The sequence below is a fragment of the Myiozetetes cayanensis genome, unplaced genomic scaffold (genome assembly GCF_022539395.1).
Source record: "Myiozetetes cayanensis isolate MyiCay16 unplaced genomic scaffold, myiCay2020 scf1, whole genome shotgun sequence".
NCBI classification, from domain to species: domain Eukaryota; kingdom Metazoa; phylum Chordata; class Aves; order Passeriformes; family Tyrannidae; genus Myiozetetes; species Myiozetetes cayanensis.
Genome location: NW_026086604.1, coordinates 17,875,017 through 17,897,274, shown reverse-complemented (window position 1 = coordinate 17,897,274; position 22,258 = coordinate 17,875,017). Strand labels below are relative to the sequence as shown.

The following is a 22,258-nucleotide window of genomic DNA, read 5'->3' as shown; positions in this document are numbered from 1 at the left end:
CAAACCATAATTCAGTCCATTGACTGATGTAGTTAGTTGTGTAGATTTGATTTTTTTGCATTCTTCTTAGTGTATTCCTATACAATAGTTTCTTCTATAGATTGGTCTTAAAAAAAAAAAAATATACAAATGCAGTAAAATACCAGCCTGGATAAGCCCCTAGAGATGTTACTTAACCCATTATTATAGCCAGACTATTTTCTGTTAATAAGTAAACACCTCATCTTCAATGTAATTTTTCATGGTGGTTACTTCAAAGTATTTTTACACAGACCTTGCCCAGAATATTTGTTTACCCAAAATAACTGCACTTTTAGTAAGGAGCCTTAAAATTGTCATCTCTAAAAATTTAACCTTATCATAATTTTCTCTGTGTCCTGTATATGACCTTGTACTGGGTAGTAACTGAAGGCAGACAGACACTTTCAGGTACTTTTGGATGATGAAAATTCTGAAATTCATCAGAAATGTTGGATTTCTTTAAATAAAGCTTGATAGGGAGAAAACTGTTGTAGGGATTTTCTACTACTTTATGACTTTAAGGACAAATTCCTTAAATGCTGAAATACCACAGATTAGCTTCCCACTAATGTGAAAAACCAGAATGTTTAGTGAACCATATTTTGTTCTGAGTGTTATTAGTCTGCAATGCCTAAGAAACATTTAGGTGTCAATTCAAGAAAACCCATAACTGAAAGCATAAATTTCCTGAGAGGTAACAAGATGATTTCTTTTTCTCATTTGTGCATACAAACTTAATGGCTTATTGTGCTTTGGTTTACAGAATTAGGTGCAAGTTGTGATTCTGTTTTTAAGCATATGGAATAAACATTGTTTTCCAAGATTTGTCTCTCTGTGGAACTGGAAGGACTGAATATTCAGGGCTTGAGTGCATGAGAACTGACAGATCTTTATGTGCCTAGTATTTTTATTCCTCTCTGTTTATAGACATACATATGTTTTCACTTGGGCATGTAAGCAGTTGTTTGGATATTGTAGGAGCTTGGTTTAAAAGTTACTGTTGAAATATGTCAGTATTATATTTCTTTGATGTCTTTTTCAGGCAATGAAGAAGGCATCCAGGAGGCAGCAGAATCTGATGGCGATGCGAGATCAGAGAAACCAGGGCAGCTTGCTGTGGAGACTGAAGATTGGGATGGGCCAGGTAGGAAAAAACAACTGAAAGCCAAGAGAAATTTCTTAAACTAGATTCCAATATTTGCTATTTTTATTATATTAGTAGATAGTTATGCTTTGCATTGATTTTTAGTGAACTATTTCTTTTATGATGCTTTGGACTCAGGATATTGACAGGTAAGTACTAAGATTAATTTCTTGAGTAAAAAAATTGGTTTGGGTTGTCCCATTTTGTAAATTATTTGACATAAAATGCCTTATGTACCTACTTGATGTAAAGAAATATGTTCTTGCTGCTTAAAATTTTAGGATCCAAATTTCTCTTACTTCCATGGTTGAATTAAGGGAGAAGCTTTTCTGCTCTGTTTTCTGATGCGAGAAGGCCAGCGAACACCTGGGTCTCTTCTCAAGCTTTGTGCCAACATTTAGCAGTGTACTGAGCTTACCGAATAGGTATGGTATCTACTGACATTGTCAAGGACTTTTTTTTACTTGTTTTAGTCTGATAAAAATCATTTAGCATACCTGGTCATTGATTTCACGGAAAGAGAAACTTAGATTGCAGTTTCAATTAAGTGTTAGAGCTTCACATTAAAACAGTAATTCAAGTTAACATTTTCTGCTATATAAGTGAAGGTGGGGCAAGCATAACATTGCTAAGATATATGATGTAAGAGTAACATGGCAATACTTTCAAGTATCTGTTCAATATAAATATGTAAAACCTCTGCACTACCATATAAGTACCTAAGGCAAGGGGGTAAAATTGTATTTCTCAATTAGGCAATTCTGCAGTTGAATTCAATGCAATGTTTTCATGGGTATGGACTTGGAAATAGGCCTTAAAAATCCATTATATTGACCATAATCTAATAGTACTGTGAGAAAATGTGCATCTGAAGCCAAACATGCTCTAGCAATATGTCTTATGGGTATTTTCCCTAAAAATGATGAGCACATCAGAAAATAGTTCCAGAAGCGTTCTATCAATAATTTATAGTGCAATAATAATATTTCATTAGAAAAATACCTATATTTCCATCACATTTTCATCCTTGCTTGATTTTGCAAATTAATGTATGCTCTTCATGAAGAGAAGAACAAAACTAATCGTAATTTTCTGAAACCAGTAACTGGAAAATACAATGCAAACAAAAAAGAAGACGTAGGATATCTAATTAAATGTTTTTAATGGTAATACACAAAGAAGTTGATATTATATATAAAGCACTATTATATGAAAACAGGACTTACTATTATAATACACTACTGTACATTTAAAATAATGCAAAATATGTGTTTGGAATCAGTAGAATGGTCTTTTTCAGCTTCATAGTAGATTCAAAGGCTAACAGTATTCTCCGTATGACTTGTTTTTAATTTCATTATAAATAAACTCTATCTGAAATATTTTTTGTTGCAATTTTAGTTTTAGTATATTTAAATAGTTGAATATGCTTTTTGTGGGCTGTTATATCTTGTAATATTTATTGATAGCTTTGACATGTGATAAAATGGAAATCAAAGCTGAAAGCAGAAAAATTCCTTTTGACTTCTAAAAACTGGTGACCAAAGCCAGTGGTTCTTTACAAGGGTATTGAAACATGTGAGGAAAGGAATGGATACATACCACATCCTGTACTCTCCATTATGCATGAAATTTAGTTGATTATTTATTGACATGGAAAAAGAAGTGGTCAAGGGAAGATAATTTTCAACCATGCAGTACAAAGGTAATGTCTTTCAGTTCTTTGAAAAGAAAAAAAACAAGCATGAAATACTTTGCTAATTTAGGAACATTTTTTAGCACGGCACAAAAAAAAACATTGAAAATTTTGCTTCAACAAATTTACCAACTGGCAGTAGAGGTTTTACCTCAAAGAGCAGATGACGATATGTTCTTTGTTATCTGAGCTGTCTCTGGTCTCCTTACCATCTCCAGTGACTGTGTTCTGCATGATACAAGTTGCTGTCAACTGATAATGTGAACTGTGACAACTCAATAATTTATATAAATAGTAGAGCTGTTTTGTTATTTTAATATTTTATGTCTTTTTTTAGCACTAAGGGAACATATTGTGATTTTCAGAGCCACTGCTTGCCAAGAACTGAAGTTCTGTGAGTTATTCATTAGCAATAACTTACATGCGGATGAGTCAAAGTTAAGCTTCTGGCATTAATTAGAGTTTTATTTTGTTTGAAAATTTACATTGTTAAGTGGTTCACATGCATTCCCAAGCCTTTGTAATTAGAATATTTTTATGAAGAAAAATCTAAAGTTAAATGTGCTGTGGCTTCAAAGAGTTTCTACTGAAGCAATCTTTCAGATCACAGTCTTATGACCTTCACTGACCATTGAGGAATTGCAGAGCTAATGTCTACTCTGTGTAGTCACTTTGAGTGTTACCTGAATGTTCTTCAACTATCCTCAGTTTTCATTGCTCTTGTCCTCAATTTTTACTCTGAAATAATGGAAACTGAGATCAGTAGGCTGTATACTAACACACAGTGAAGGACCTGATCCTTTTTCCAAAACAGCTGACAGCAGAAGTCTGAGGAACAGTAAGAGCAAAGCAAGACTGGACTTAAGTATGTTTTAAGGGAAAAGACTTAGTTTTTAAACATGGAAGCAGAGGTAATTTTACAGCCTGTATGCTGTTTGCCTTGGTACATGAAGATATATAAGTTTTATAGCCTTTGTGTTATTGCTGAGATATCAGTGCGAGTGAGGCTGGTGATCAGTGCTTTAACACATAATGAACAAAAAGTGGATTTCCTGTATGTCTTCTATACAGATCATCCATCACGTTAGAGAATAGGATCACTCTGGTTTTTACTGTATATATGTTCCATGTGTTTATATCAAAATATTCTTAAAATTTTTGAAAATTATAAATACTAGGAACCTCAACAAAAATATTGTTGAAGGCAACATAAGGAAATTATGTGTTATATGCCATCTTGAAAGAAAAAGAAAAATTGTTTTGAGATTCAGAAATGAATGCATGTTTATCATACAATAGTCATACCTGTATTGGTGGATACAAATTCAATCCTTTGTAGTTGTCTTCTTAAAAGACATCAAATATGACTTGTAACAAAAGGAGAAAAGGTTTGAAAATTAAGATTATGAATTATAACTTGGAAGTGTTTAAGAACAATTCTTTAGACTTTCCAAAAGCCATAATAAAAGTGAATGCTGACTTTACCTAGAAGAGAATTTAAAAAAAAACCCACAGAAATATCCAAGTTTAAAATAAATGGGAAAACAGTAGATGTAACCAGATGCTAGAACTGTAATACCAAGCTAAAAAAAAAAAAAAAGAAAGCAAACTAAAAATCCATAGTTAGCTTCATTAATAACCGTAAGATGACATTTTAAAATGTGGTACAAAAAAATAACTCTAAAATTGTAGAAGATTGGTGTTGATCTAATACAAGTCCAGACTTTTGATAGTTATTAAGTAATTTTAATATTCCTAGTCTACTTAAAACATATTTGTACTGAAAAACTTATTTGACTGTAGGTGATGAGTGTACTTCTCTACTACCTGATTTCAGCAATCTGAGAGTTTGAATTTAACTTTTTTAGGAGCTAGATGACCCGTTGCCCTAGTGATCAACTACAGTTTTAAAAAAGTTTTGATATGTCTCAAATAAGTTCAAAATCAATAAAGATTGGTCTGGATAGTGACAGACCACATGACAGTGGTCCCATTGGAAAGAAGGGGATAAGAGATGTAAGACCCTTCTATTAAGAGACAACTAGTAAGAATGCCAACCTGTATAGGTTAGGGGGGAAAAAATATCTTGTAAACCCAACATAATAATAATGTCAGCTAAAGCACATTTAGTTGTTTTCAATATGTTTAAAATCCAAAGAAAATGCTGAATAAGGGATAGTTATTGCTATTGACAGACATGAATATCTTGACATGTTAACTGTAGCAAAATTTAAGTTCCTGTATAATTAAATTTGAAGTCATGTCCTTCATATAAATAAATGTTTTCATAGAATCTTTAAGGTTGGCAAAGACCTCTAAGATCATCAAGTCCAACTGCTTTACTACAGAGAGTAGTGTGTCCCGAAAAGTCTTGAGATTTAGTGAATCAGTGTTGAGCCCAAAGGTAGAGTTGTGGCTAATGAGCATGTTTGGGTTCTCAAATTACCTTGCTTGCCTTGTCAGCAGTCTTGTTTGATGCTGAAACAGTGTTCTGTCTCCTACAGTCACACGTTAAGAATTATGTTAAAATTTGAAACAGGTTTAGAGAAGAGCCACTAGAATGTTAAAAGGACTGGTATTATTAAAAAGTCTACATCCTATTCCTATTTATTTTATCAAAGATATATTAACATTATATTAAAGGACAACCTGATTATGAACTCCTTTAAATTCAGAGTGAAAAATCTGATACAATGGACACCTCTTTCTAGCAAAGTATCAGAAGGTTAAATTGATGTTGAAATGCCACAATTTGATACACAAAGAATGGATTTTAGTGCTTAAAAAGTCAGTATTGGAGCATTTTATAAAAAGTCATTTATCTGTCATTATTTACATTCAGGATGAGGTACTTTCCTAGAGAACACGATCCAGTTCTGTGGCAAACACTGGACTTTTAAAATGAGATAGATTCCACTGGGGCATAGGTTAGACTGGCTGACCATGATAATTCCTTTTAACTCAAATGAAATTAATAAATGAATATACTATATAAATTACTTATATAAATATTATACCATTTGGGTACATTTATAATGAATAATTATTAATAGTCCTCCTCATAAGCAACTCCCAATTTTTATTTCTCCATTAACTGTATATTAAAGCTATATTAAAAATGATAACTTCTCTGTGCTCTTATGCCATTATGCTGTAGTGATGAAATAAAACAATACAGTAGAAGACATCCTATACCTATTCTGTAATATATAAGGGAAGGTTCTTTCACTGTAGACACATGGGACATAATTTTCTAGTTCTGACTAAGCCAAAAAGCTTTTCAAGATCCACTCCGCCATTCTGTGTGCTCAATTCTTTTGACTTTCTTCCCACAATTCCAATAACCAGAGTGTTTCAGCCACTGCTGAAGCTGTATCTGGCTTTTAAGACAGAGAATTATTGTCTCTGTTAACAGCTGAGGAACTGAGTATAGGACATTTACAAAGGTGAAATTAGTGCTACTCAGAAAAGTCTTGTCCTAAGGAAGAACTGGATCTCTCTCTCTTCTTAATTCGCATGTACTATACTAGATTGTCTTTATTCCCTTTGTGAGCTCTTACTTTTCTAGACATAAAGGAGCACAGCTTTCTTACAGAATTGTGTTGTTTTTGAGACTTGGATAGCTTGAACGTCAGTCTCAGAAGTTCTTTTGAATTGTATCTGAATTGGAAAGTGAGAAGATGTGATTTGTCCACACGTGCAAAAATGGGAAAAAACAACCCCCCCAAAAAAACAAACAAAAAAACTCCCATGCAGTGAAAATAAGACGTAAAACTCTCTTTGTCAGTTCATGGTAATTTTTATGTATTGTTTATATTCATCTCCACATAAAGAGAAAGTACCCTGTTTGTAAAATTCTACCTCCAGTAAATCAATAGAACTTCTGCTATTAGTTCTAGTAAAGTGGTATGAAGTTGCAATTCATGTTCCATCTCAGAAGACACATCATAACTCATACACATGTATCAGAGAACTGCTGAAAGAAGTAATAAGGGTAGTTAAATATAGCACAGTATAGTTTCTTTAAATTACTATTACAGGTTGGTGTTTTTCTCAAAAATTTATTAGAAAATTTAAGGAAAATATTAAACCGGAACCTAAAGAGAACTTTAAAATAATGATACATTGAGCTATGCTACTATTAATGTTTAATAAAATGTAGAAACAAGGTTTCATATGAATTCTGGTGTATTGCTTTAGGGAGATGTAGATCAGAAAGGTTCTAGTACACATTGGACATGTCAGGTTCACATTTTTACCTCCTATAAAAGGTAGTTTGAAAAGCTTTTCTGAATAGTTTCCCTGTAACCATTCATGAGAATCACTGCAAATATGTATTGATTTTTGGGTTTACTCTGCATTATTAGTAATACAACAAACAGTTTGGGTTACAAAGCAAAACTGTATGGTATAGAATGAAATGGTTGGTAGACCACTGCAAGATGGAAACAGACATTAATGATAGTCTTTTTTTCTTTTTTCCCTTTTCTTTCTTTTTTTTTTTCTTTTTTTTTTTTTTTTTATTTTTCCCTTTCTTTTTTTTTAAACCAGTCCTAAGAAGGACTTGGAGATTACTGTCCTGATTTTGTTTCTTTTTTGATTGGGGAAATGTGGTAGATATAAGATCTTGGAAATGCTATTTGATGTAAATTAACAAAAATCCATGAAACATAGTTAACCATAGATATAGTCTGACAGTAAGAAGAATATTGTGAAGAAGCAGAGGAAATCATAGAACGACTGTGTGTTACTCTGACAGTGAATCGGTATTATCTCTGCTATCAGATAATGCAGTTATCATTAATTTTCACATTTGCATTTCAATCTTTGGAAGGAAATGACTCTTGCCGGATGAAGATAAGAGCTCTGTACCACTATAATGAACCATCATTTTATCCCGATGCTTTGTATCCATATGAAAATGAGGCTGGGTGGTGTGGTATGTGAGGAGGGGGTATGGGGGGGGTCATAGAAACATTATAACAAAGTGTCAAAAATCACTACAGACTTTTGGAGCCCTTAATGAAACAAGAGGTAGTCTAAATAAATCTTCTGTAGTGAAGTGGGTATTGGATTAAAAGCTGGGTTTCCAGGCTACAGGGGAGCCTTTTAGAAGCAGGGGAGGATTTCTGTGGATCTTGATCACCAGTTTGGAATTAGGAGGAGGCTATGTGGACATAGAAAAACAAAAGTAAGGGTCTGAGAATCATCATATTAACCCTGGCAGTCTAGGTTCTACTTTGACACTTGAATTCTATTAAGGGAGGTTTATAAATGCTGGTGGACCACTGTCTTCATGGTTTGGCCCTGTGTGAACCTGAAGGGTGAGAATGGGAGACCAACTGGATGAATTCACATGGATGTAGCAACCAAACCTTCACTGAGTTTTGACTTTCATAGGAAAGAGGTTGTTGTGTGACCTATTGAGCATGTGGAAGAGATGGGGAGAATTTTCACTTATAGTCACCCGGGACAAAATGAAATTTTTCCTGTTAGCCAGAAATAGTGGTTATCAAAGCTTTAAGAGAAAATTGAGGTGTAAAACAGCTCCTCTAAAATCATGTGAAGGCAGTAATAAATTTTGAAAAGTAAGAGATACATCCTGTTATGATGACACTTGTTATGGTGATTTCTGTAGCGTCCCTTTCATGATTCGAGGTGCAAATATGGTAGGATTCTGTAAACCTGGAGATATGTGTTGCCTCATTTGACTTGCAGCTTAAAATATCAAAAAGCAGTGAGTTCATCACTGAATACTGGAGCCCTTGTCAAGCATTCCAACTGTTTTGTCAGTTGGGATGCCATTTCCTTATCATTGTATCCCACAGTTAACATATACATGTGAATTTAAATTTAATTTCAAAATCAGTTGCTATAGAAATGAGCATAGTTTAGAAGTAACATTTTCTAGTATATACATTTCACATGTGGAGAACTTTTATTTTATTTAAACAATTAACCTTTTAGAATATTTTCAAATGCAAAACATTTTTATCCGAGTCAAAATGCTTCAAAAAAGTGAAACTATCTCGAATCTTCAAGTCTATTAGCTTTTCATTTGATGGTATTCATTTACTATTTCTGGTCCTTTATTTACTCATCAAATGTTTATGTGATATAGTAAGGCTTTTAATTTTCAGTGTATTAGGTGTCAATTGTTCTTTGGAAACCATCTTGATCTGCAAGTGGGTAAGTTTCTAGATTAGTATCGTGGTTTAGGAGCAGTACGCCCTAACTGAGTAACCTCTCTCCCCACGCTCACTCCCCTCTCCCCTCTGATGGGTAATACAAAAGACAGAGATTACGGGTCAAGATAAAACCAATTTACTGGAAACAGCAATGAGAGAAGAAAATGAACAGTCACAGCAGCCATCCTAATAACAGCAGTGTAAAAAAGAGAGGAAGTTTTACAAGCAAAATGCTCACAGATGCAGTGAGACCCTGAGACAAAGAACATAATGGCCAGTGGACCCTCCATGTGCCACCTTTTCTTACTGCCCACAAACCAGGCCCCTCCTTCTCTCAAGTGAAAATCTCTTCCTTCCTTCCCCCAGTGATGATATGGCTGGTATAGAATAACAACCTAGACATGTCTAAATGGCTCCAGGCTCTGTCCCCTCACAGATAATGCAAAAACTTAAACCTGCTCTTGGCCACAACCAGGACAGCTAGGTAGACTTGAAATTGATCCGGTATTTTCCTAAATTCTTTTGTACTTGTGTATGTCCAGCATGAAGCAAGAACATTGGCCTGACTTGTAAAAGGCATTGACCTCCGAGTGAAAGGTGATAGACATAAGAAATGTATTCTATTCTGATTGGCATTTATGTTTCAAGCACAAAAGACTTCTTGTTCACTGAAAAAAGTTGATAGCTGCGAAAGGCATGTGCAAGGGAAGAATGATCAGATTCACTAGGTACTTCGCTTTGGACATGATACTCTATATAGTGGATATTATGTAAAGTACAAATCCCCGTAGGTCACAGTGAAGGACTCCTAGTCTGTGAAATTCTGCAGGGAATCAATGAACATCTGCATTACAATACATTGTTTCTTGTAGTTTCATGCACCGAGGGACCTGCAGAGGCTGGCAGAAAGCTTTACACTTTTCAGCTGTCTCCACTGTAGTTTGGTCATAAAGGCAATATAACACCCTGGTAATTGCAAAGGACTGGGAAACAATGTCTGGTTTTGGAAGCAGGTGGGGTGAGAATCAGAAGGGACATGTAATTGTTCCACAACTATTTTTTCCTTTGTTGTGTTTTTCCCATAAATTCAGCTAAGATTATTGCATTCGGAATACTGCATAGCAACACCAGCCTGAACAATTGAAAGATGGATATGTTAATATATTGGACTATATGCATTATTTAATGTGCAAAGATGTAGTCCAGTAGTTGGATCCAAACACCTAGTGAGAGATACCAGTGACTTTATTTCTTAAATTGACAGGTTTCAGTTGGTTTCAGTGATGAATCCTGTGTTCAGCATATCACTAAAGAAAATATTTTGATTGTAAAGGTACATTTTCATCCTAACCCTTCAAAAATGTTTTATTTACTCTCTCTTAAAACGTCATAACATAAAAATTGGAATAACATAATAACATAAAACATAAATAAAAATTGTCACTGAGAAACATTGTATCTCCTTTCAAAATAACGAGCTTTTGCTAAGAGTAAAGTTAATGCGACACATGATACTAGTATTTACATAATTCAAAAGGGTTCAGAGTCAGAAAAAGATATGGGACATTGTGGTTGTGGAACTACAATAGAGTCCTAAGGGCAAAAGTCATCTCTCACTTCTGACCTTGACTTTCTCAGTGTCTGTGTTTAGCTCAATGAGACCAGCTTAGCACAGATTTGGGTTTAGGTTTAATGGCCACATTTCGTTTTTCAGGGTGCTTTACCATTGCAGGCTTGAAAGTAGGATATGGATAGAATAGAGTTCTTATTTTCTGATTTAGGCTTCAGACAAGGGCATGTGTAAATGATCTTTGTTAAGTGCAGTAATGGTCATCATACAGAAATGCTACAATAAACTCTTTCATGCAGTCACTCAACATATGTTCACCAACATGGCAAAAGTAATCAGGGTTGTCTTAATAGTGTCAGAACTCATTTTTATCTCATTACAAACTGCGTAGTTCTTTAAGCATGTTCTAATGGGAGTCTGTGAGAAACCCCAAAATTAAATATTCAGAATTATGGGCCAGGGTTAAAACTAGTAACATATTTGGGTAAGCAGAAGTAACAATGATTAAAGCCTATGTTTGGAAAGCTGTAACTGTACAATGACAACTCTTCTCAGTTTTTCCTGCAGTCAGTTGATTACCTTAGACCACCTTCTAAAATAGCTATGTAGAGGACATTTGGTTCCCACCTCCTCTTCCCCCAGTAAAGATTTCAGAGTTTTCCAAATGTACACTTTAATAATCAGGTTTGATTTCAAAAACTATTTTTAACCTATAGCATATTAAATCATATTCATGGGGAAGATGTTTGCATATGCCTGTTTTGCCAGTGTGGGCAGCCAGTCCAGTGTATATGTTGCATCTTTCATGATACATTACAGAAAAAATGAATCGAATTGTCCCATCATACCTTATTCTTTCTCTTTGCTCCCCTTTGTCAGGACTATTAAGCAACATATTCAAACTAGAAACCTTGACAAGTCATATTTGACTTCACAATATTTTTGTGGTTTAAAGATAGAAAAACTTTACAGGACTTTACATAATTTTGTCTTAAGTGAGTATTGCAGAATTACACATGGGCTTATTGCTTGTTATAAAACAATATTATCTGATGTATTTCAAAGGTTAGGGATAAAGCTGTAAAAATTTTACTTAGAGAAAATACTTAAGGTGGTCTTGTTCAGGTCTGTGCTGGTCTGAATTCATGGCAATATAGTTGCATTGATTTTCAAGATGCTTCATCAACATAAAACCACAACGATGGATTATCGTGTATAATTTAGAAAGGTAATACAATGCATATACTAGGGACATACTGTTCCAGAGTGTTGTGTGTATTCATTTTGGACTGGGTGGTTCTTAAAGGAGACTGAATTTCAAATTACATCATTGCATGAAAAAAACCCTTCATTAAGTTATCTGAAGTTTGATACTTACAATGTAGTGCCAAAACTACTAATCAGTTCATAAATCTTTGGCTTGCATATATAAATAAATACTGGTTCTCATAAAACAAATTCAGCTATCTGGACAGCATTCATGATAAGCATCCACTGAGATTTTTCTTAAGATGACTATAGTCCAGTTTTCAAGGTTTGTGTAATGCAACATTGTAAATGCTTTGCATTGTTTGTTACTGTCTGATAAAGTATGTAAAATTTTAAATTTTATTTACTTAATACTTTTAATATTTTGATTTCTACTTTACCATTTTTATTGACTTTTTCAGAGAAAAAAACCAAACAGTTTTTTCCCCAATTACAGAACGGCTCAGCATTTGATATTGACTTGTTTTTCTAAGTTATGTATTGGATACCAACTTTTCATAGAAATTTTCTGTAGGATGTGCTGTCTAAATATGTGACTATTTCTAGCAGCCAAAAAGGAAAAAAACCTACAACAAAACAAGAGATATTTTGGTGTGTTGCATTCTGATAAGAGCTATCATTTAGTTTAATTACTGTATCCGTAACACTTTAGCCATCAAATTTGCAGCATCTTCCAAGGAAAACTTTTTCTCTCATCTATCTATTTTGATAGTTACAACTTATTCAATTTTTTTTTTCTCTGTATACTCACACCACAATATGTGAATCATCTGGAATCAAAGACTGGTGTGATAAGGTGGTTGACAGGGATGTAGGACTTAAAATGTGTGCCAGAGAACATCTTCAGGGGACACTGAAGAAGTGTCCTTGCACATTGTTATGGTACCTTTAAATGTGTGCTGCAAAGCAGTGGGCAGCCAGGAGTTCTGGAGTCTGTTCTACATGATGCACGAAGTAAGCTTCAGGTTTCTTTTATACTTTTCTGTAGGAATGCCTCTGATTTCAGGAAAGTCAATCTCCTTGGATTCTGCCTCTTGTCAATATATTCTGCAATGTCATATGCATATTGACAAGCATGATGTAATAGATTAGTTGCTCAACTGATTCATTTGTCTCACATTGTTCGGTGTTCTACATATTGGGAAGCTCAGTCAAGAAATTAAATACTCTAACAGTACTAAGAAACTGTGATCCTCCCTGCTAAAGAGCCTCTTGCCATCTCCTTGCTTTTTTTTTTTCCTCATAAAAGAGACAAAAAATGGCTTGAATTTGTTAGAAAGCACATCATATTAGTTTCACCATCTCTCAGCTTCTGGGATCATTGCCCTGTAAAAATACTATGTGTGTTTCCCAAAGCTTGGACGTATATCATGATGCTTATCTAAAGAGAAAAATGATATATTTTTAAAAGAAAAATGCTGACCTAGTTAGTGAGGCTGAAACCATTCATTAATTAGAAGTCATAATTGCAATTACATGGTAAAATTAATTTATCACGAAAATAATCCTATCAGTTTTCCTTTTTGGAAAAATGGAACCAAATGATTTTAGCAGCCCGTATTGCTTAAGGGTGATATTACAGTGATATTGGGTTAGACTGAATAAAGTAATCAAGTTCTATTTTCAAGATCTGAAATTCTGAGACTGTGTCATAGATAGTTTATATATTATATGAGATTCACTTGAGTTGTAATTTTGTAATTACATATAATATATAAAGCATATATGCACAGATAAAACCATAAAAGGAAAATAGTTGCTGAAATTTAAAGAGTGAATTGAAGATAACACAGCACATAATATATAGAAAAATTTGTGTAATATGGCAAGTATGCTACTGAGAATGCCTTTTCTACTCTCAGGCTATTTAGACTACCTTGATATTCAAATCTTAATGTACATTAAATGAAATTTAAGGAGGTCCACCTTGCTGGACCTCAGGCAGACTTAGCAAGTAGTGATCCTTGGGGATACCACTTTATGTATATATTTGCAAAGATGTTATAGCCATGAAATACAGTCCTTTGATGACATCACAACTGTGAAATATGACTTTATTTTGCTCACCAGCAGTAAGAGCTTTGCTTTATCTATATTAAGCAGTCTGTATGCATAAATAAAGAATACCAAATACTGAAGCTGACTGCTGTAACCTAACATGGCCATCTTCAGTTGTACTCATCACTCTCTGTGATGGCCTATGGATGTCAGGGGACTATTTGTAGAGTAACTTGCTGTCAAACATCACTTAAGTTTAACACAGTCTTCTCTCCAGAAATGTGGTAATAAGTGTTGTGGATACTGTTAGACAGCTATGTGTCCAAATTCAGCAATCATTTATGCTTTTTTAAATTTTAACAGTGGGCAGAAATTTATTATTTTATGTCAAGCTATTCAAACGTGGTCTTTAAATTTAAGGATCTCAAAATACATCATTAAGATTTCTTGTCCTGTTGAAGTAAATAGAAAAGTACACATTGATGCCAATGGAGTTAATACCTCATTTGTTAATGGCTAGTTAATGTATGAATACATATATAATTTACACAATACTCACAAATGCACTTACTTTTTAGGAAAAAGACTGTTAACTACAGTCACCAGGAGAGTGTTCATCTGCCTACACTTTGTTATTAATGGGAGATAAGAACAAGCACACTTTAAAGTATTTGAAAATATCTTAGGTCTCCAAGAAAATGACTTCATAGAACAGTGCAAGAAATCCATGCATAAATCTATCTGTCCAGACTAATCTGGCAATTGAAGATAAAACCAGTAAGTCTTTTTTTTTTTTTTTTTTTTCCTCTCCAGGTAGTAACGAAAAAAATAATAATCTACTTTTAGAAGAATTCTTTGGTCCTCTAGGCTACCATCTTGCACAGTATTTACAAACTTTTAATTTAATGCATGTGAGCATGCCACTAAACAAAGAACTACCTGCATGCATCAAGTTAAGCACATAAAGCACATATGTATTTGTAGGACTGTTGGCCTTAGGTCAGAAGCTCTTCCAAAAAGGAGCTGCCTTTATCGCTGAGTACTTTCTACGTACTCAGCAAACTGCTAGCTTGCATAAATTAAAAGGGATGCAAATCAAAGCAATGCTAAAGGCTCCTTTTCACTCCTCTGGAAATGTAAAAGGGCCTTAAAGGTGGACTAAATTACTTCAGCAAGACCCAGAATTCTGAATACAATTACTAAGGACTTCAAATTGTAGCTTCTTCAGTTTTGTTAATTACAGAACACTGTTTCATGGATTTGCTTGATTTTCTAACTTCCTATTTTGAAACATTTTTTATTAAAATACTTATTTTAATATAGGATGTTTTGACTCATAGATGCTTCTTAAAATGATTTTTTTTTCTTTTGAGAAATATGAGCTAAATCTTGAGGCTGCTGTACATTTCATAGCCACTTCATTGTCAGTGATGGGATATAACATAATATGTTAATTTTTCTAACTGATAACTCACTTGGATTCTGCAATCCTTTTTTTTTTTTTAATTTTACAAACCCCATCATATTTTATAGCTTTGATTACATCTGTGGATACAGTCTTGTGGTGGAATAATGCACAACAATCTTGATCTTGTTTTATTTTCCAGTGGTATGATTTACTATAATTGTATATACTAATACAACCCTATAAATAATTGAGAGAAGAAGATGCTTAAATGTTGCTCAGGGATAGAAAAGGATTGTGATACATAATGTCCAAAATGTTCCTAAGGACAAATATTTTCTTAAGGGAACTAGTTAATATTTTCTTTGTTTTTTACACATTTTTTTTTAATAAAAATTGGCATAAATTTGACTAAAGGACTATCTTAAAATACTCTTTGTGAAGCATCAATGGCTCTTAGTTTCTCCTTCTGAAAATCAGTTGAATCTAATGCCTATTTGTTTAATTATTAGCTGATTCCAAGGAATATTTTGGAATTATGACTGTTGCTCAATGATTTTCTCCAACATCAGCTGATAAACTAAATCATATCTTGGCAGTTAATGGGAATAAAAGAAAATATATCTTTTAAAGCTCTTATTTTCTCAATATGAGTTACTTAATTGTGGCACATCCTATTTGTAGTCTTTCATCGACTTTATTCTTCAAAGTTTCTTTTATACAGACTCTTCCTACTCTTTACCTTTTGCCTTCCTTATGCAATATTTGTAGTAATGAAACCAGTCCATATGTACTGGGTTTTATTTACCTTATAAGTGTGCATTGTGACAAAGAGGGCATGAGATTATTTATGTGAATAAATTTGCTTCATCTGAATGTTGTAGTACCTAAGCTTATATGTGCTTCACTCTCGTTATAGTGGCCTAGTGGTAGTTCCCTACTGTATCTGTCATCTCCACCTCCCTGCCTACACTTGTGTTCCCCTTCCTTCATCCACACAGATGGTCACAGCACAGTAGCTATTGATGTGACAGTCCAGCAGTGTTTGGTGGAGTAAAAGTCTTTATATTTTGGTTGCTTAAAAATGATTCACAAAAAACGTGTGCAGCAGAAAGGCAATTTCCCCAATATACTTGTACACATGCTGAAGAAACGTAATTTTTCCTTGTCGATTTTTTCCCTTAATAAATAAAAAAGCATTCTGTTGTTTCTTTTCTCTTTTGATCATTAATAATTTCTGATCATCTCCTTTTATATTCTTGGTCTGATTTTGTTCATGCTCTTCATTTTCACTCTACTCTCTATTCATTCTCTTTCTGTCTTTTATTTCCTTTGATTCTCTTAAAGTCCTTTTTCCATGTGGTGTGTGTCTTTAATGCATTATAATTATAAAATATTTCTGTTTTCTCTTCAAGGACTCCAAATTTATTTACCTGGCTTTCTAAGTTTGGATACAGTGTTTCCTACATCATTTGTCAAGGAGAGTATAGAGAGAAAGGAGCACACTATTACTTCTTTTAACTTTGCTGTATTTTCAAGGAGTATCTGCTGGTGTTCATTTGATTATTTTTTTCCTCAGCTATGTGTATAACACATGCATAGGTATCATCAATTCAATGAAAACGCCACAGAGAAAATGAATTTTATGAAATTGGGAGGAAGTTTGCAGCAAACAGTGGATTATATTGGTGTTATATACCTATCTCATCAAAAGGTAGCAAATGCACAAGACCTTTTGCGCTTTTCAATTTGAAAGAAAATGATTTCATTAGAAAAAAAAGAACCATCACTCTGGATGTTGGAGAATGCCAGAGCCTGATGAAACCAGCTGAAGAGACAAACTGAGTGTACGGATGCAGATTAGCCTTCAGAAGATGAGGGTGTAAAAGGGATTTAATGGTAGGATGGATTATAGAAATCCTTGTAACAATGTTAAATAATTATAGTTCCAGCCGAGATCAAAGCAGTGCTGATTGAACCCCCTCAAGCTGTTAACACGGAGTATCTTGAAGAAAAAAAAAAAAAGGGAAAAAAACCCTCTGAGATTGGTCAGCCTGCGCTGACAGTGTCCTCTGATCTGGGGAAGTTCTGGCCGTATTGAAGGTACAACTTGTGGGGGAGGGAAAAATAGAAGGAAGGATTTATCAGTTTGAGTAGCCTCTTTAGATGGGGGGGTGGGTTTTTTTAAGGGAGGAGGAAGGGGTTATTACAATCCATGTTACTGGAGTTTACACACCCTCTGAATTTGTACACAGTTGGCTTCTTTCCATATTGGAAAAAGGATTAAATTTCTTTAGCAGAATTCTGGTCTGTAAAAAAAAATTATTAAACTTTTTTTTTTTTTATCTCCCCCCAACACCTCTCCCCTTTTAGACTATGGTTCCTATTTACATACCTGCCCAGCAACAACTATTAGTAGTGATAACTGGAAGAACGCCTTTGTAGTAGCGATTTTTAGCTGCAGGCAGGGAGTACAGTTGCTATGCCCATTCAGTAGCATTAAACGTTTATTCTCATTGCCTTGCCTTCCTGGCATTCATGCCTGGAGGGTTATGCTTATGCCTCTATTAATAAAAAAAGAGAAGTCAAAGTTAAATACTTACGGTTTGGTGGCGTAGTAACGTGGCATAGCCACAGCTTTTCCCTTTATGCAGGTGTCTGTAAAGTGCATCACATCTAGTTTGTTGAAAAGAAATTGTATGACTTTAATGATGCTGAGGAGTGTGTCCAGTGTGTCCAGCTCGTTCAGTTCTGAGTGGAAAGCTAAAGGGTACAATAACTGAGTGGTTAAAAACAAGGGGGAAAATGACACCTTATGGACTGGGACTAAACTGTAGAATCATAGAATGGCTTGAGTTGGAAGGGACTTTAATCTAGTTCCAACCCTCCTCCACTCATGTTCCACTAGATCAGGTTTCTCAAAGCTACATGGAACCTGGCCTTGAACGCTTCTAGGGATGGGGCATCCACAAGTAGGTCTGTCTGAAGGAATGATTTGATTTGCTCCCTGGCTTTGTGATAGGACTGGAGCTGAGTGAAAACGATCATCACTGAACTGTAAAGTGTAAACAGCTCCTTGACATCTCTCTGGCATAGCCACATAGGGAAAAAGGCGCTTCAATAAGGTATCATCATCTGTACGGTAGGAAGACTTTCCCATCACATAGATTTTGCCAATGAGTGGCCTGCAAATGATCTTAGACTTGCAGCTTTAGAAAGGTTAAATGATGTTTTTTAAGAAAAACTACTGAAAAATTTTAGGTTCCTGGACATACCTAGTTCTGTGAATACATGTGTAAGGCTGTATATTTGAACAAATATAAGTGCTGTGTTCCCTGAGTACTCCCAGTCTACTAAATGCTGATCAGAGAGTATATTAATGAACTGTTCTATATTTCAGAGGATAATGATGCACGTCGGAACCCCAAACCTGTTCTCAAATCCCTGTGTAACAAGCTGTAGTAATAATTTCCAAATGTTATAGTAAAATCTTTTATCAAATACTATTACTGTTAAGCCTCAAAGATAGCTTTAGTTTTGGTTTATGAGCAGTTGTATGTGACCTGTTAGCCTGTTAACTTAGGTAAGCTGCTTCTTACTTGTTAAAATTCTGAGTACTCCTTTATGTTGAGGGAGCCTTGAATAAATCTGTGTAGCTCAGGTCAGAGATTAAGACTTTTTAATGGCACCATCCCCATGGAATTTTATGGCTGTTTTCTTTAAAAGTGTGACAGTCTTTGCAAGCATCTTGAAATATCCATATATAGTCCAAGTTAGAGGTACAGGTTCTGTGTCTATCGTCCTGGCCAAGTCCTATGGAAAACATGGAAGAATGTCCTCTGATGATCCTCTGGAGCATTGTCTCACCATGTGGGGTTTAATTGTGTAGAAAATATTGTGGCTAACCTAAGCTTTCCTGTTGAAGGTGTGATCTACGATGAGATAGAAATGATTTTGTAGTAATTACTGAGAGATCTTGGCTAAGATCTGCAAAGTTGTTTAGGTATCTAACTCTATTTGATATATAGTGGTTTGTAAAGTTAAACATGTCTGTGGGAGCAGGGTGTAGTACTTAATCAAACTGGTAGTTACACTGCTGGATAGAAACAGATAATGCCATTAAGTGAGCTTTAAGGAGATGGTATGCTAGTTCAAAACTACCTGGCATCAATTAAACAAGGGTTTTAAAGGCAGTAGTGTTAAATGTGAGCTTACCTGGAATTGTGGAGTCTTGAAGTCTTGGCCAGGGATCTCAGAATTCTGTTTTATAAAGAGACAATTTGAAGGAAAGAGATAATGCTGTTTGGACACATAGATATGCAATTTTAATGGTATAATTTTGAGTGTAGCGAAAGCTGGTGCGATAAATGCTTTAGAGAAGAAATCACCACACCAGCCTGTGCTAACAACAGTTGAACTGTCAGTATGAGTTTTTTTATACTGGAAATAGGAAAGAATAGTTACTTTTAGAGACTGAACATAAGTTTTGTGAATCGACAGAAAAATGAATTAAGATTGTGTATGTAGTGTGGTTTAATTTTGAGACTGATTATGTGGAGTGCTAGTAGGAAGAGGGAGAAGGAAGAGCTTCTGAAACAGTGCTTTTCAGGACAATAGTTGAAGGCAGGAGGGGAAGATAAAGGAAGCCATTGGGAGCGTTTCTTAACTTAAGGAAGAGTTTCATAGGTTCTCTTTAGAGAATGTGCAGAATCCTTTTTTTTAATTTCTTTTCTTCCCCCGTCCCCACCGTCTAGGGTTTTGCCTATGCTATCAAATATGAATAATAAAAATGTGAATCAACAACAAGTCTCAAGTTATTCCTTCATGTTTCTTTTCATAGTCATTCTGTGTGATTCTTATTTTCTTGTACCAGATTAAATAATAAATAAATATCAAAGAACAAATTTTCCTTTCCTCTCTCCCCATTAGCCTTCCCTGTTGCTTTCTAACCCTTCCTGAAATTGTGGAGGAAGAGTTAATAATGGAACTAGCTCTAGTGCATGTTACCTACCTATTCTCACTTCTTCTTCACACTTTCAAACCCTTCACAGGGGATTTTAGAATGGGAAAATGCTAAATCAGCTCTTTCCCTGTCCTTAGCTTCTGAGCTTTTTTTTTTTTTTTTTTGTCATTATGCTATGGAAAAAAGGATCAGACTCCAAACCTTTAAGCAGTAGCTGCATTTGGAAATAATCTAAAGTAAGAAGATGTCTTTGTGCAATAAGAAACATCATTCTTCCCCTTTGTGTTCTGAAATGACAGATTATTGCCCCTTGACAGTAAATTTGAAATCAGATAACTGAGACTCACTGGATGATTTTTATCTCCAGAGTCCATGTAAATTTGTCGCATGCTCTGTGTTGTGCTTAGTGCTTGTAATAGTACGATACAGCTCAGAGTTACATCAGCCATGTGTGAATGACTCGAAGATCTGGCATTTTACGTTACTAGAGGGGAAAAGAGCCTAATTAGACTTAAAAATTTCCTAGTTAATTCTAATTGATGTTACTATTTTAAACAGAAATTGTTCTCCTTTTCAACATAACTTTCTACAGTTTTGTTTAGATTGTGTGTAAATATGAATGGTTCTATATGTGAGTTAAAATACATATGATGAAGAGGGCAAGCTTCCCTCGCCTTAATGTTCTACCCCTCCAACCAGGTTTGTACTTCAAGTTATGAATACAGTGTAAAGACTCTGGAAAAGAAGCTGTTGGCATTGATATCCCTTTTGTCATTTTTTTCTCTTTATTCCTCTTTTATTAGGACGTGCTGTGGAGAGGAAACACACGTTTTTAGGCCTTGCCTAAATAAGTGTATTGGAGATAGTTATGGCTGGTGTGTCTCATCCATTGAACTCAGAGATAGTAATACTTTTTGCATTTGGTACATTTGAGGTGCAAAGTTTATCACACACATTAAAAAAAGTAGAAAGGAAAGCAGTTACTTATAAATTCCAGCTTTCTGGATGTTTTAGATTGTTTCTGAAATTTTGCTAAGAAGAAATCTGTTTTATGAAGAATTAGTTTCCTTTTAAATTGATACTGTATAACTTCCGAAATCTTTATTTGAATCTCTTGCATTGTGCAGTGTCCTACAGTATTTGGAACTTTATATGCAACTATAAACTAGCAAATCTCTCATTCAGATTTAAAGATTTCCTATTATATTATAAATTGTAATCAAAATTGCACAAAACTGATTAGAGTACAAACCAAAATGTACTTCCCAATCTCAAAAACATAATTTAAAGCTATTATTTGAAGATGAAGTTTCAGTCATTGGCCCTCTTTTGAAGACTTTTTTCTCTTTTTAAAACTAATATTTTTTACATTTCTGAGACAGGCACCAATCTAAACCTTTCTGAGAACAAATACCAGAATTTATTTTCACAGATTCCCCTGAATAGTTTACTGAGTTCTAATTGTAATAATTTCAGATGTTCAGGTGTTAAAACCGGTCAGGTGCACATGTGGATGTTTGCACATTGAAAGAACAGAGAATGCATCCATTTTAAATGTTTTCCTTATATACCAGAAGGGGAAAAATTGAAAGATGTAACCTCACGTTATTTTTTTATGCCTGTTTGTAGTAACATGTACTACAAACAACTACAAACACTCTAAATATCTATCTTGTATATATGTCATCAAATATATTCCCAACCAACCACTTGATCTTTCTATCATATCATTTAAAACATTATTTTTAGATCACCTGTTAGCTTTATGAATTTTCAGTAAGTGAACTAGGATAGATGCTCAGCCAAGAACAAACAAACAAAGGCACATCTGAAGACTTAGTCCTCAGGCCCGATGTGCAGTTTTCAGAGGCTACAGTTTGATTTACTGACAACCATGTGTACTTAGCACATATATAGTTAATTTCATCTTCATAATGGTGTACTTTATTAATAATGAATGTATATAAACTCAGTTTTAATACAGAAACAAATAATGGAGTCTCC

The 22,258-nt window shown here is 34.5% G+C and overlaps 1 protein-coding gene across 5 annotated transcripts in view; it reads left to right on the top strand.

Annotated features, from left to right (window-relative positions):
* The window catches only part of ZFPM2 (zinc finger protein, FOG family member 2), a 306,937-nt gene that overhangs the window by 74,431 nt on the left and 210,248 nt on the right, over positions 1 to 22,258 (top strand). For all 5 annotated transcript variants that reach the window (XM_050305609.1, XM_050305579.1, XM_050305619.1 and 2 more), the window contains one exon: positions 1,064 to 1,165. In XM_050305609.1, coding sequence (XP_050161566.1) covers positions 1,064 to 1,165 — 102 coding nt within the window. The remainder of the gene's footprint in view (positions 1 to 1,063; positions 1,166 to 22,258) is intronic.